The 16763-nt window shown below is 40.1% G+C and overlaps 1 protein-coding gene across 5 annotated transcripts in view; it reads left to right on the top strand.

Moving 5' to 3' along the window:
* Window positions 1-16763, top strand: part of MYO16 (myosin XVI) — a 546696-nt gene that overhangs the window by 219489 nt on the left and 310444 nt on the right. For 4 of the 5 annotated variants that reach the window (XM_082435257.1, XM_082435255.1, XM_082435256.1 and 1 more), the window contains 3 exons: window positions 2406-2514; window positions 8816-8940; window positions 16341-16466. In XM_082435257.1, coding sequence (XP_082291383.1) covers window positions 2406-2514; window positions 8816-8940; window positions 16341-16466 — 360 coding nt within the window. Of the gene's footprint in view, window positions 1-2102; window positions 2190-2405; window positions 2515-8815; window positions 8941-16340; window positions 16467-16763 lie in introns of those variants that run through there. The other variant, XM_082435258.1, reaches the window with a different exon arrangement.

Genomic DNA, 16763 nt, shown 5'->3' with positions numbered 1-16763 from the left:
TTTATATAATGGAATTTAGCGATGCCAGACTTTCTGATCTTGATAACACTTATGCAAAAGAATATCCTTATTTTCACGATGTACATACTAAAAAGAAAGAAAGGGAGGGAGGGAGGGGGGAGGGAGGAAGGGGGGAGGCGGAGGGAGGGGGAAGGGGAGGGAGGGGGAGGGAGCGGGAAGGGAGAGGGAGGGGGAGGGAGGGAGGGAACTGATGGAAAGGGGAGAGAAGGGAGAAAAAGTCTCCCACAATTGTCATCCATCTAGAAAGAGTGAAGGCAGGAAACTTAAGTATGCATAGAGTGATTTTGTAATTTCATGTATATACTCTTAAAAATGAATGTCAGAAAATTTAGTTAAAAATAATTATCACAAAAAACATAATCCTTTGCCTCAATTTTTAGTAATTAGTTTAAGTTCAGCGTTTGCTTAATTTTCAATTTGTTTCAGTAAATTGTTTTTAGGGCCTAATATGTCCCAGGCACCGTTGGGCACGTAAAGGGGAATGAGATGTGACCTGTGATTAGGGAAGTTCCCGACCCCCCAGGAAGGTCTCTACAGGAAATAACACCTGGTCATTCAGCAGCACAGACCAGTGGGGGTTGAAATTTCAATGAATGAACCCAACTAAAACATTCAGCACCGAGTTTCAGTTTCAGACTCTCTTTGAAAGAGCCTCATTACTCCTGAAAGAATAGAAAATATTCTCCCCCAGTGCCCCCTCTCCCTGGGCATCACATTGCTCACCTATTTATTTTTGCTGGTATTGATAATATGTGACTCAATCATATTCATTGTCATCTGCCGCCCAGATGTTTGACATAGATAAGATCCTCTCTGAAACGTCTCTGCATTGGCAAAAAAGAGTAACTTGATTATCTCCCACCTCTTAGTATTGAAATCAGCAAGGACGCCCTGTAGTTCCGTGTCTTAATTGATTCTTTAACCAATGAAGCTTGGGTAAATATGCAAAACGTTATTCTGGTTGGAGACTAAAGGAGAGGAATCATTAGCAAAGTCTACTTAAGACTATTGCCTCAAGTAACTTCTTTTCAAACTCTGAATAACAAACAAAACAAAATGAAATGCACTAAGAAGATAATCTGAAATCTTTAGGACCTTATAACGACATTTTCCTTAGGTAAGGGAAAATCTGAACTATCTAACTTGACCTGTTCAAATAAAGAAGTATCTTCATATGGTTATAGAAAATATAATGTGGTTCACTCTGGATGGTAAGGTGAGCAGTACAACTTACGTGGAGGGAATATGCTACCACTTTGACCTACTTTTTAATTTTCTTTTTACTATATTACAGCAGTCTTTTGGAAAACCTGTGCAGACTTGCAAAGGCATAGGAAAGCAGTATATAGATACACACACACACACACACACACACATATACACACATACACACACACAAGGCAAAACCCCACATTTTAATATATAAAGCTATTAATGTGATGTTCCTTTTTATGTAAAGTTATGTATTTGGATATTATATGAACCATATTAACTGTATCCACATTGCAGAACAGACTCCTATTCAGGAAGAAGAATCAGGTGAAACTTTCATTTGTTTGGCCTGAGTTTAGTGACAGGTTATTGGGAGGAGGCATACGGGAAATCTTGCCTGATAAATTTTACGGAGCTCATTAAAGAATGCAGAGCAAGGGTGACAACTGATACGACTACATTTTTAAGAATGAAAGCGCATCTATCATTGTATTCAGTCTGGGACGTGCAAAGAGTCTAGCGGTGGGCTCAGAGGTGCTTGAGGGAGAGCCCTTTGAAGCTAAAAGGTGTGTGAGAGTCGTATTTAATATATTCCATCCATTAATGTCTACAGATTATGCTTTTTGTTGGAAAACAGTTTTTGGAAAGAGGAAAACCAACCAGAAGCCTTTATTAAAGCTCAGCCTTTATTAAAAAGACCTTAGTGTGAGAACAGCTCTCAAATGAGCTTCTGTGGAGAGCAAGGAGATTAAAGATTTAACAGATAGTTTGGGGAAGATCAGTCAAAGTTCATTCAGGAGTTCTCCGTTCAGACTCTGAAGGCAGGGCCACTTCTGTTGTGTTAGGACACAGCCAGCATAGAGGCGTGCCGGGTTTAGCAGCCAGGGATTGGATATTTTGGGTTTGGCAACGGGGGTGGGGAGGAGTACTTGTGGCTAGGGTCTTGCCTGTCAAGGGTCAGTTGAACCTTTTTGGACCATGAGAGTTTCTCACAAAGTATCTAATATAATTTGTCTTAAAAAATAATTCCAATTTGCTATGTGATCCTGCCAGCTGTATCTAATGTAAACTTTTCTGCGTCTGTTTCCTGAATCAGATAGAAATGAAAGTTTGGATCTGCTTTCTATGTTAACAGTATATATAATGTTAAATTTGTTCGTTTTCACTTACAGGCTGGAGCTAATGTCCTTCTCCAGGACGTCAATGGAAATATCCCACTGGACTATGCCACGGAAGGGACAGAATCGAGCTCCATCCTATTGACCTACCTGGATGAAAACGGTAGGCAGATGCCTTGAAAAACCATAGAAAGACAGAAGAAGAGATAGGGTGGTAGAATTTAAGTGTATATATTTTAGGCGTGCTTACATGATCTCAGACGGACGTCGTTTCCCTCGATGGTGTGAAATGAGGTCTCGTTCCGTGCAGCGTTTCATAGTTGGTTTAGTCAATGCAGTTTTGCAAGCTGGCAGAAATCTGGAGACCAACCATGCAGGGACATTTTAACAGGCATCCAAAGTCCATAATTAGCCGGACTGGCTTTGTAATTATTATCTATTCTCCACTGGGAAGGGAAGGGAAGTGAACCAGCACAACTGAATTTTGAGTTAATGAGCGTGAGGTCACGTGAAGTGTATTCTCCTAGGAGGATCCTGCCTCCGAAGAATCCCACGCAGGTGAGTGAGGGCTGAAGTCAAGGGCAGTTTGCACAGCATCCCAACATCCACTCTTGGGGACACATGGAAACTCAACCCTCGTCGGAAGAAAGCCCCACGGTCATGGTGCCGGCTGAAACGATGAGGCTGGGCCCCCAAATGTATTCGCTGACAAAGGACGTTTAATTGCACAGCCTGAGTGTATAATTTCATGAGTAAGTTCAGCCTTGGCGAAGTGTGAGGCGTTTGGAGCCCTGAGCCCCATATGGTGTTAAACTAAAGGAGTATGCCCCGTCGTTTATTTTTTTTGTCTTTCAGCTTTTTAGGTATAAAGAACACCAAAGAAATTCCAATCCCTTCAAGTAAGATCTTTTGTCAGAGAAAAAGTTCAACATATTTAATAGGCACATCGTGCCTGAGACCCTATCGTTCTTTCCTCTAAGAAAGGCCTGCACATCTGCCTCTTCCGCTCTCTGTGCTCTGGACCCCCTCCAGGTCACTTGTCTCAAAAGGTTTATTCTCACGAGGGCTTAGAACAATAATAATTAGTGCTTAGCAGCCGTGGGTTCTTAAAAAAAACTTGTCTCATTAATTCTGAAAGCAAGGTAAGCGATGTTATCTTCATTGGAGAAACTGTGAGCTGGGCTGTGGTTCTGAGGGTCACCAGGTCATGGCCCCGGGTGACAGGCCGTGGGGTAGAGTCACTCCCTGGTCCCCCCTCCTGCAGAAGGGACGTTGCGCTTTCTCGCATCTCGTCAGCTGTGACTTGTTCCACTGCTGGGAAGTTTATCACTTGGATCTTTGCAAAACTTAACTTGGAGCGCACGATTCTGAATCTGAGTTTAGAACATGGCTGTCTTATTTATCTGTGCCAGTTCTGTGGGATCGTTTCCTGTTCTCATTGTTCTGAATTTGTAATAGCTACAGTCATGTATCTTTCCCTTTGGAAACTAAAATTAAGTATCTTTCTTTGCAAAAGAATGAACTTTACTTCTTCACCTTTCCAACTCATGGGAGGATTTTGTTTGCTAAGAACATTGAGTGTTTGCAAGGGCAGTATTACTATTCCATATAAAGAAAAATAAGTGTATTCCTTTAAGAGGCTGATTTAAAAATGATTAAGGAAAAAAATGAGAAGGAGATACTGACTCTGAATGGTTAGGAGAAAATCTGTCACGACGATGGCTGTCACAATCCGTTTGTGAGATCCATGTTTGCCGGAACAAATGTGCTTTAATATCTCTTACATTTTGAATTCTGTTTTCCATTTGTCCCTGCTGTTGCACTGGCCTCTGCCTTTCATCTGTCTGCCCGTCCTTCACCCCATTCACAGTCTGGTTCCATTTGTGCCCACATCCTTCCTCCTTATCTGGATCAGCTGCCATAGTTCCAGTAAATACTGTCTAATTCAATTTATTCTCTGCATCCTCCCACGTCCCGTTGGTGCGCTTTTAGAGTTATCGGTTGTGACAGCATGGGCTGATACTGTTAGAAATTTCTAATGTTCCAAGATGGGATTTTCATTATTTGGTGCACTGCGTTCTTCTACCTAGGCGGTGGCAAACCTTGAGTTCTCACTCCGCATCATCCAGCTTCAAATCGGAGTACTTATCACGCTGTCACATGAGGACACATGTGGAAGAAGACAGGCCAGGTAGCGAGCACGTTGATTACGTGGAAAATCGCTGGTCACAGGTTCTAACTGTACGGTCACCACCGGCATACACTGTACCCCAGGAAAGATGCTCACCATGGAAAAAAACATATAGGTCTATGTTTCCAAGTCCCTGAAGAGTAAAACAAAACCTTTTTACTTTGCCCTTCATATATCATCACCCATGGCCCTTTCTCCTTTCTTTCAAATCCATCCTTTTAGGAAAAAGCAGCTCATATTTATTCTTCTGAGTTCCTAATTTCCTCTACTGAGCCCACTGAAGTTCTGCTTCCTCCCCTACCGATACGGACACGTCCCTACGGTGATTGCCACTGCCCTCTGTTCTCTATCCAGCTGTCACTTTTCTGCTCTCCTGCCTTTCCTCATCTCCCTGTGACATTCAGTGACCTTGATCACACTCTCCTAGGAAAAGGCTCTGATCTTCCCATAGTTTTTCTCCCTTCTTTTAGTTTCCTTTGGATGCACCACTTATGTATCCAGAAGCCAAAATGTTGGTTGTTCCCAAGGCTTTGTCTTTGAGCATCTTCTCTCTACACACTGTCCCTGGTCATCTTCCCCTCTTCCTAGTGTCCTTAGCACCTGCCTGACCCCAGGGTTACTCTTGCAGCTTAGATATCTTTCAAGACCTTCTGCATTGTACCTGCAATTTCATTACGTGTCTTGTGTCTTTGACTTGTATGTCAGACAAGTTGAAATAACGTGTCCAGTATGGACCTTCATGTTGTGCTTTCATACTCTCTCTGTATTCTCTTTACCTTTACACCCAGAAATCTGAGTATCTGAACATTACTTTTCTTCTCCTGAATCCCTCACGTCGAATTGTCACCAAATCTTGCAGAGTCTCTTTCCTTGACATCTTTCTAATAAGTCCACATATCTCACCACCCACGCTATTACTGCCTTAGTTAAAACCCCAGTCTTTCTATTTTGGAACAGACTTGGAAACTGGTCTTCTTAACTCCAGACTTAGCCCTCCCTCTGCATTTTTCAGAGACTCCCAGATTCATCAGTCTGCAAATGTTTCTCCTGCTCAACAAAGTTCATTCAGAATGCTGTTCCTGCACCAACCCCTTCAGAATCATCCCATTATTGGGGTGACAGTGATCCCGATTTGCCTGGGACAGTCCCACATTAAGCCTGTGGTCAGAGTTGGGGGAAAGGATTTGGTAGAGGTTACAACACCGTTTTGGCTTAAACTGGATTATTTCTCTTTGCTAGAACAACTTTCATCATTTGCCTGCTTAACTTGTTTGCTTCCGTCAAGTCTTGGATCTCTTTGGAAGCTTACCATGGTGACAGAAATTGAGATTAGATGCAATTCTCGGAGCTTAGGGAACCCCAAGTTACAACCATGGGATGGGTCATGTCATGGCATAATGATAAAATTATCTGTGGTAGCAGCACAGAATACCCCCAATACAGGATGGATAATGGAGAAAAGGAAAAGCTGAATTGTTACAAAACAATATTACCTTGAGAGGGACAGTTAAGGAAGGTTAAGATAAGGTTCAGATTGACTTGAGATGTTAATGTAGTTTCGGTTCTTCACAAGCATTTATTGATATAATCAAATGTAATCAGGCAGTAGTAATTAGTATCACATGTAATAACTTGTGCACTTCAGGTAAATGATTTGTTTCTTATGTCCTAAATTAAACAAAAAATTACTAAATTCCTTTCAAAATAATAAATCTAAGCAGAGCATGTATTAATTTTTTCAAGAAACAGTATGAAAATAAAACTGAACTTCTTTTCAAAAAGAGAGGATTGGCCCGTTATCCACTACAAAATAATAGATTTCTTATGGGCTGTAGTCATCTTGTTTGGTTTTTTTCCAGAAGCATCTTAAGAAATTTAACCAAGAAGTGAGGGAATTTCCATTCTATTGTCTTACCAAATATAGATCTGTGGGTTTTTTTTCCCTGAACATGTCGGAAAAATCTAAAAATCACATCTTAATTGGTATCATATTTGATTCAAAATAAAGTTTTAAAATAATGGGGTACGATGTCATAATATTTCCCTCATATCTTCACAACAGTCACCAGAAATAGATTGTTTCCACATAATATGTTGTAATGTGCATGAGTCTGAAATGAGTGACAGCTAATCTCTGTTTCAATTTGTGTCTTTCATCTTTGAGCCCTATTCTTTTTTTAATCACTCAATTTTAATTACATGTTTAAATAATTCTCTAAAAGATGCATACCACTTCAGTAAACATGCAATATTATAAAAGTTAAAATAATATAGCCTTAGAGTAGGGCAACCATTAGGTTTTTCTGCTACTTCAGCATGCAAAATTGAACACTGACATCTGAGAAATAGTGTTTTCCAGATATTACTCACATGTCAAATTCCATAATCCTAAAAATAGGAATGGAGTGACAGTTTTAGCTGGTTGTTTAGAAACCTCCAATGTGCCTGTTAGGGAAATCTGTTAGTTCTTCTGAAATGGCTTCTGATGATTAGGAAGCTGAGGTGTGGCTTCTCGTGTTTCTCATTCATGTTTCTACTAAAATGGGTTTGCTTTGAACTGAGTGTTTGAAACAAGCTACACTATTCAAATATTGCATTTGGCTTTATTTTGTTTGGTTTCTCCCTGCCTCCTTATTGTAAAGAAAAACACTCCTAAATGCGTAGCAGGTGATCCATGTACCAGAAGGCTGACTGATGATGAAATGACAGGTCCCTTTCATTGAGTGCTTCCTGCAAGCTAAACACTGTTTTATATGCTGTATGTGTTTTGACTCATTCTCCTGACAACTGGTGAAATAAACTGTCAGCCCCTTTTGCAGATGAAGAAACTGAGGCAGAGGATAAGCTACCTGCCCCCACTGGCACAAATAGTAAGTGCAAGACACAGCACTAGAACTCCAGACCATCTCTGCTCTGGAGTTCATCCAGGCTCGGAGAACAAGGGATGCAGGGAGGCAGGCGTGGTGTGCTCTAGGGGGACATGACAGCCGATGGGCACCATGCTGGGCTGTGCCACGCAGACAGGTCTTATAAACGTTACCCATAGCTTTGTCCCTTTGGGATATGTATTATCATCTGAGTGACGGAGGACACAGACAGGCTAAGTAACTTTCCCAGAGGCACCCTGGGGAGGTCGGCCACAGACCTGGCACAGCCAGGAGGATCAGTCCAGCCTTTTCGCTCAAGCCCACTGCTCTCTCTCCATGTTTGTGGCAAGGACTCAATCAGATAAGAGATAAAAATTGCTCAGAAGTGCGGCTGGCTCATAGCAAACACTGGCTGAGGTACAGATGTCATCTCAGCAGCAGCAGCAGAATCATCTTCATCAGCAGCGTGAATATCACTATGACGGTTATCATTACTTTCACTTGGAATGAGGTGGATTATTTCCCCTTAGTAAACAACTATTATGCCCAGGAACCAACGTTAGGAACAGGGAATGCAGAAATGCAGAGATATACGCTACCGTGGAGATTACACCACCATGAAAGCTCAGGTTAAAATATATACTGGATAGAGGTATAAACAGGTGCGCTGAACTGAGTCTTCTCTGCATAAATCACCCACCTCACTGAAGCCAGGCTATCAGTCTTCACTCAATTTTAGTTTATTTCTCCTTATTAACATTAATAGTCATGAAACGATCATTTGGAGCATCCTTTCAAAAATATTTTGAAGGAAAGTTGCAAAAATAGTACAGAGAGGTCCCAGATACCCTTCATCCAGATTCCCCTAACATTAAAATTGTACACAGCCGTGGTGTATTCATCCAAACTAAGAAGTTAACATTGGTACAATACTATTAAGTAAACTACAGCCTTTATTCAGAATTTTCCAGTTTTCCCGCTAAATCCTTTTTCTATTCCAGGACACTGCATTGCTTTTAGGAGAAACTATTTTAATGAGGAAAATCATAGGGAAAAAAAAGTATGTCTTTACAACTCATTTCAATTCAATGCAGGTACTTTACAATACTTTGGGCAGTCTATGCTGATGATTTATACTGAAACAGAAATCCACTGAAAGCCTGCCGTGGCTAAGGCATCCTATCACATTTTGGGATATAATAAGAGGAAAATTATTCAAGACTCTAGCTGGAAATAAGACTGCATGCCAAGAGAAACAATTATGGATGCTTTGAGTGAAAATTCAAATTGGAAGAGGCGCTTCAAAGAGGAACACGTTGAAAAATATAAGATAAAATTAAATTTTTACCCCCTGCAGCTGAGAAGCAGTGTACATTCTGTTTGAAAAAGGCTCTTTTCCCCCCTAGGAGTGGATCTGACATCACTGCGGCAGATGAAGCTTCAGAGACCAATGAGTATGCTAACAGACGTCAAACACTTCTTGTCATGTGGAGGAAACGTTAATGAGAAAAATAATGATGGCGTAACACTGGTAAGTTACCACGTTTCCCTAGGAGACACTGCTTAAGTTGAGAACATACGTTGATTTCTAAAACATAGAATTATACACAATTAACTTCTAAATAATGTTTTTTATTTTTCTGATTATAAAAGTAATACATATTTATTGCAGAAATTTTGCAAAACAAACATGCAAAGAGGAAAATGCAGATCACTTATACCACCACCCAACGTTTATCTGTTGATATATTCTCTTTAAGCCTTCCTTCTATGCATGTTTTTCCTACAAATTTAGAGTAATTTTTATCCATTATTTTGTCAATGTGATTTTTGAGATGGAACTTACAGGAGAATGTTTTCATTTTAATTTTAAGCAAAAGAAACTGAGTTACTCTGATGAATGAATTGCTAAATTCAAGCAAACTCCTGTCATTACTTTTTTTTTTTGCTATCAGGCACAGCTGCAGAAAATTAAACACACAACAATTAAATTTGGATTAATTTTAATGTAAACACAATGTCTAATCATCAAAATAAGAACGTTTGGTCCTATTGACCCATAAAAATTACCTGGGCTGGGCATGCTGGGGTTAAAATTAATGATTGTGGAAATAAATAAATTATTAAGTTTCAGGAAAGTAAACTAGGGCAGCAGAAGGGATTATGAGCTCTGAAGCATGGGATGCATAGAAGTGGTTGGAACCAATTTTAGAAAGTGGTCCAGTTTCTACCATGGGGAAAATATGGTGTGAGGTTGAGCACGGTAGATGAGGAAAGCAGCGTAACCAAATGGATATGAGCTGTGTGACACCTGACAGCGTTATAGACTTATTAAATGCAAAATAAGTGCCTTGAGACTTCTCGATAGAATTGTCTTCCTAGATACTGATGTTGGCCTTTGGGATGTAAATTTCAGAAGACTATCAAAAATGGAACTCTAAGCTGTAGGAAAAGAAAACAAAGCATGTTTAGAGTTTATTGAAAAATAACACATTCAAATGGAAAAACATTCCAACCAGTTTATTGAGGAACTATTTACTGACCGTGACCTGTGAACAAAATCATAGTGAACAAAACCACAAAAGTCCTTTTGTCATGGGCTCACATTTCATTGGGGGAAGACGGGTAATATACAATATAAATGAGCTAAATATATAGCATATTACTAATAATAAATGCAAATGAGAAATAGTAAAACAAGACGGGGCATGCTGGGTAAACAGTTGACATTTTGCGTAGGTAGACAGGTAAGGTCTCACTCTCAAGAAGAGTTCCGAGTGATGGCCTGAAAGAAGTCTGCGCACACTGTAGGCGTGAAGGAGGAGCATTCCAGGCTAAACAGTGTAAGTGCAAAGGCCCTGAGGCAGGGCCAGGTGTGGTGTGATTGATAAACAGCACGGAGGCTAGTGTGGATAAGCGGAGGGGTAACCAGGACCAGATCACACAGCATCTTGTGGGCCTGTGCGAGGACTGTGGCAGTTACGCTGTGTGAGATGGGAGTAGATTGAAGAGTTCTGAAGAGAGTGTCCTACTCCTATTCTCAAAGGATCCCTCATTCTGACTGCTGTGATAAGGACGGACTGTCAAAGCACGGGGGTGAAGCTGAGAGTTCAGTTAGGAGGCTTTTGCTTTAATCTAACGAGCGATGATGCGACTCAGGCCAAGATGGTAGATGCTGGAGTGATGAGAAGTGGCTCATTTCAGTCTACATTGAAAGAAGGTCCATTGGGATATCCTGATCGGACTGTGATGAGAGAGGGAGAAAAGACTTCAGAATGACTCCGGTATTTCTAGGTTGAACAACTGGAATGATGGAGTTGACACCGAATGAGATAGAGAAGGCTCAGGACCCGGCTCAGAGCAGGGAAGATCAGGATGGATTCTGGAAATGTGAAGTTAAAAGTGCCTCTTAGCCAACGTCATGGAGATGCCAAGTCTGTGGTTGGATGCTGGAGTCTGGAATTCGGGCGATGCCCCGACTGGAGAAGCAGTTTGGGGGTCTTTGGCATGTACATGCTATGGAGGCCCTTGACCCTGGATGAAGTCACTGATTTGATACAGAAGGAAAGAGGATTGGGGACTGAGCCACGGAGCACAGGAAAAGAGGAAGATCCAGAAATGAGACGGGAAGAGGGACTCCCAAGGTGGGAGGAAAACCGAGAGTATGAGACGTCCCGGGAGCCCAGTAGAGAAAGCGTGAGGAGGAGGAGGGATGATTAACTGTCAAATAAACACTGCTGAGAGGTCACGTAGATGAGACGGAGACTCAGCTGCCAGACTTGGGAACTTGGAGTCCTCGGGCTTCTCACCGGGACAGCTTTGGTGGAACAGTGAGGTCAAAATCCAGACCAGAGTGGGCTATTTAATTAACAGCTCATTTAAGGCAGGAACTACGTTAATTAACACATCTAACGCATAGTAAAAACCCAGTGGAGTCTGTGTTTCTCTGTTTGGCAGAAGGTATGACAACTTCATGTTGTTTTTTTTGAAATCACAGCTAAATAAAAACAGCACATGGGCTTCAATCCCCGCTCAATAAAAGGACCTACATACCTCAGAAGATAAGCTATTAAAAGAATCAATACACAGCAATAAATTGCTATCATTTTCAACCATCTGCAATTTTGACATTCCTGGTCACTTTTTTTATTGAACAGAGAACACAAGTGTGGCATATAATTATTCTGTAATAGCTAAATCTTGTTTTATTATTGATGTTGTAATCATCTTTGAGCTTTATACGAAGAAAGTAAGAGTGAACAGGAGGCTAGGAAGTCCTTCCCTGAGGATCACAGCATTTGGCAAATGGCAGATTCTTTGATTCTTTTGGTCGATTATGTTAATAGCTGCCACTCCTGGAGCTGTCTTTCTGTAAAGGGCATGTGGATGGTGTGTTCCTGACTATTGTTGCTGATAATGATAAGAAGACAGTCTTGGCCGCAGATGGATTTCCACATCCTGAGTTGGAATGTCAGTTGTGGTTCAAAATTAGGCATAATGCCCCACGCTGTTACAATGTATGTGCAAAAGAGATGAAACTGTCAACAGAATACTCAGGAGGATCAACTCCTAGTAAGATGGTTTTTATGTTGCTTTTTCTTCCTTTTTTAGAACATGCAATAAAATAACCAAATATAAGGTAACTCTTTTTAAAAATTTTTATTAAAAATTTTTTTGGAGTATAGTTGATTTATAATGTTGTATTAGTTTCAGGTGTACAGCACAGTGATTCAGTTATCCATATATATATTATTTTTCAGATTCTTTTCTGCTATAGGTTATTGCAAGATATTGAGTATACTTCCCTGGGCTACACGGGAGAACTTTGTTGTTTGTCTGTTTTGTATAGAGTAGTGTGTATATGTTAATCCCAAACTCCTAATTTATCCCTCCCACCACCAAGATAGCTCTTTTAAAAAGATCTCTTAGTTTATGTTAATATTCTTCTTAAAAGAAAACAAAAGCTTCAGAAAAGGATACAGTTCCTCCCAAAAAAGCCATGTTACAGAGAATATGAAAAGGAGTTCCTGAGTTCAGGTACATAAATACTCTTTGAAAACACTGATAACTAGTATATATGTTATCAAGAAGCTGGTTCTTTCCTGTTTTGTCACAGAATTTGATATATCACATCTGGCCTTGAGCCATATTTACTTGGTTTGTTGGAAAATAATTAATTATCCATGAAGTGCAAAATATCAAGCAATTTTATTTTTGTTTCCTTTTTTTTATTTCGGTAGTACTGCTTCATCCTTACTTCTGGAAGAAGACTTAGCCAGTGTCATCAGTTTTCTGGTCACATCTAGGGAATAAAGCTTTTGTGGTTACTTTCTGTCACCGTACATAGCCTCGATTTAGAGATTAGAGTGTCTGGACATATATAATAATGAAAACTTCCAACTTGCATGAAGTCAGGCCTCACTGACTTTTTATTAGGATGATTTTAAAATCTTCTGTTGTGATGAAGTGGAATGACTCAAAGTTAGCTGTTTGGCTTTTGTTCTGAGATGACCTAGGATTAAATGTGCCGGCCGCCCTAGACGTCACTGGTAGCTCCTGCTCTGGATAGCTTTGCTGCTAAGCAAGCCAAGACGGTTTTCCTTTAAGTCTTTGCCTCATAAGCAGCTGAGGAGATGAGGGGTGAGAGTGGGGCTACATTCTAAATGGTGGAACTGGAGTTTTGCTACATGGAAACGAATCTATTCATAAAGGGGTCGATCCTATGAACTTCGCATCATTAGTATGCAAGGTGGCGATAAGCCACGCTTCACACACACAGCCGTGCCAACCTCGCTGGTGTGCCAGGGGAAACAAGCAAGTGTGTAAATTGTGCACGTGTTCTAGAGACGAACATTATAATACCGGATTGGTATGTGGGGCAGGGGAGGTTTGCAGGAAGAGCATTTGCATGTTTACACAAATAAATTGTGGAGTGAATGCAAGGTTTGCTAGGAGCGTTCACACTGCAGCGTTATCCTTATAGCCCGGCCAACTTGGACGTCCACTCGCCTTTGCTATTTCAAAATGTGAGTTCTGGGCGTGCAGAGGAACGTGGCTTCAGCCCACGGTGGCCCTGCTTCCCTGGGTCAGTTACCTCAGTGATCTAATCCACAACTTCTCCAGCTGCAAAACTGGGATGGTGACTGTCCCATCGGTTGTTCTGAAGAGAAGAAGTAATTTAGAACTTTTTTTTTTAAATTTTATTTATTTGTTTATTTATTTATGGCTGTGTTGGGTCTTCGTTTCTGTGCGAGGGCTTTCTCTAGTTGCGGCAAGCGGGGGCCACTCACTATCGCGGCCTCTCTTGTTGCGGAGCACAGGCTCCAGACGCGCAGGCTCAGTAGTTGTGGCTCACGGGCCCATTTGCTCCGCGGCATGTGGGATCCTCCCAGACCAGGGCTCGAACCCGTGTCCCCTGCATTGGCAGGCAGACTCTCAACCACTGCGCCACCAGGGAAGCCCAGTAATTTAGAACTTTTATGCAGGATGTTTGTGAAACCACTTCAACGTCCTGTTCTGTGTTGTAACTGGGTAGGTGATTTCCAGCTTGCGATAACTTTCCGTGAGGACTGTGCTTCCAAAAAGCTGTTGCTAATTCTCTACGGGAACGACCACTGCCTCTGTGGTTCTCGTAGCAGGAGAGGAGTATTCTAAGATGTCATGTGATCAACACTTACACATTTTGGCACCGATACCTTCCAGCCATGTCAGGACAAGGCAGGACTATAAATTCCATTTCAGAAAATAGGCATTTTTAAGTTAAAAATTTTTAACTTGAAGTCGAACTTCCATGATGAGAAACGGTACCCACCCATAGGTCTAGTGACTTAAGGATACAGAACTTGATTGCCAGTAGAATCAAAATTATGGCTTTAAACTCCTGATATGTTACTAGGATGATTTTTAAATATTCTGTTATCTCTTGCGATGAAGTGGAGTGACTCAAAGTTGGTGCCTTTTTTTTAGATTCCAGACATATACCATATGATAAATGATACAAATGAACTTATATACAAAACAGAAATAGACCCATAGACATAGAAAACAAACTTATGATTACCAAAAGGAGAAAGAGGGGGAGGGATAAATTAGGAGTTTTGGATTAACATATCCACACCGCTATATATAAAATAGACAAACAACAAGGACCTACTGTATAGCACAGGGAACTATATTCAGTATTTCGTAATAACCTATAAGGCAAAAGGATCTGAAAAAGAATATATATATATATATAATAAAACTGAATCACTTCTGTATACCTGAAACTAACACGACATTGTAAATCAACCATACTTAAAAAAAAAGTTAGGTATTTTGCTTTTATTCTGAGATAACCGAAGATTAAATGTGCCTGCTGCCCTAGATGTCACTGGTAGCTCCTGCTTTGTATTGCTTTGCTGCTAAGTAAGCCAAGACGGTTTTCCTTTTAGTCTTTACCTCATGAGCAGCTCAGGGGATGACTTGGGTGAGAGTTGGGCTAAGTTCTGAATGGTGGAACCGGAGTTTTGCCACACGGAAAACAAATCTCCTCACGAAAGGGTTGATCCTACGAACTTTGCATCATTAGTATCAGGCGCTAACCAACTAGTGGACCCATTCTTCATGCAGGCTTATGCTACAAGTGAACATCTGAAATCCAGATGTTAGTGCATATAGCTGGGTAACTTGCCAGTCACTGACTGATTATTCAAATAATATGAAATAAATTTAGAAGCAGGAGAAAGATGAGTTCTTTAGGAAAATATGCATATAAAATCATATTTCTGTAAAATATCTGTGGATATATCATTCTAGGGAGGGTTTGCTGGAATGTTAACGAGATGAATTCTTTGTGTAACCAAGTGTGGCAATCTCTTAATGTTTATACCTTAAGTTAGATTGAATCTATTTGTTGTTCTAATGTAGCTGAAAGTACATACAAAACATAAATATATAAATGTCACTGTAGATTGAAGAGCATAATTAAGTCCAAAGATAGAAAAGCAAACTTTTTTCTGAATTTTATCAAAATTTATGTTGAATAAGCCCTTTTGACTTTACTGTAATCTTGTCTTTGTAATAAAAATGGCAAGGAATCGAGCTACAAAATTCCATGCTACAAAACCTAGAAGTTGTTGTTTTTACTACTTTTAAATTAGTTCTTCTTTTTCCTTTCCTTATAGATTCCTCTTCTTAATTATTATGATTACAAATTCCACCATGTAGTTACTTAATAACCTAGTTTAAATTGAGGGTGATGATAATTTACTTAGAAGTAAAGCCTGTTGCCAAGAAACAGGAATTCCCCCATAGGAAAATTTGAAAAATTCCTCCAAACCCTGATCTCATCATGGTAGTTCCTGAGGCTTCATTTCTAAGCTTCAGTTTGCATTGAGAAGCTCAACTGGGAGAATATTAAAATGATGGCTACGTAATCATTTTAGAGCTTGTTGGCATTAATTCATCCTTTCTGGTGCTCCTGCCCCTTTTACATGTATGTAACCATGGCAATGATCACATTTCCTGTGGTCATTTATATCTCTGAGTCCCCCTCCTGTAACACCAAATACAGGGCTGGAATTTTAGAGCTAGTCAGTACATGTGTGACTTTGGGGCAAGAAGTGGTAAATCACTGAGATATTATATTTTGTATTTACAAGTATTCAGATTATAGTAGAAAGGGGCACTGGAGAGGGAAATAGGAATTACATGGAAAAGTGCACATTGTCAGGGTCAGAAGGAAAATAATAAATAATTAACCCATAACCCTTTTTTCAAAGAATGATGACATCCACTCGTACCAAATAAAATTACATATGTGTTCTTTTTAAAAGGTCTCTGTGTTTTAGATCCGATACTTTATTAAATGGGTGTCTTTCAACCACTGAAGAAACTACATTGCTGTCCCTGCTTTTTTAAGTTAAATGACAAAATATCTCTTCGTTGCAGTTGCATATGGCATGTGCGAGTGGCTACAAGGAAGTGGTATGTCTTCTCCTGGAACATGGTGGGGACCTCAATGTAGCAGATAATCAGTACTGGACCCCACTCCACTTGGCAGCAAAGTATGGCCAGGTAAAATAATGTTCTGGGTTATTTTTAAAGAATTATTTTATGATCAATGCATCATTTCATATTTTGTTTTGTTTTCAGATTATGTACTAACATTATGTAACTTGACTTTTAATGGAATTGTCTTACTAAACAGATATGTTTGTGGTTGAAAGAAAACATTTACTTTTAGAAGGACACATTCATAACCTACATTCCTAAGAACTCTGCATGTTGCAGTCAGAATCATTGGAGAAATAATCAAAACTTATAAACATTCTTTATAGAGTGGACTTAATACTATTTTCTTAATATTATATA

Source organism: Balaenoptera physalus (assembly GCF_965194825.1).
Source record: "Balaenoptera physalus genome assembly, chromosome: 18".
In the NCBI taxonomy this organism is placed as follows: domain Eukaryota; kingdom Metazoa; phylum Chordata; class Mammalia; order Artiodactyla; family Balaenopteridae; genus Balaenoptera; species Balaenoptera physalus.
The sequence above is the reverse complement of the archived record's forward strand: the minus strand, read 5'-3'. Positions and strand labels throughout refer to the sequence as shown.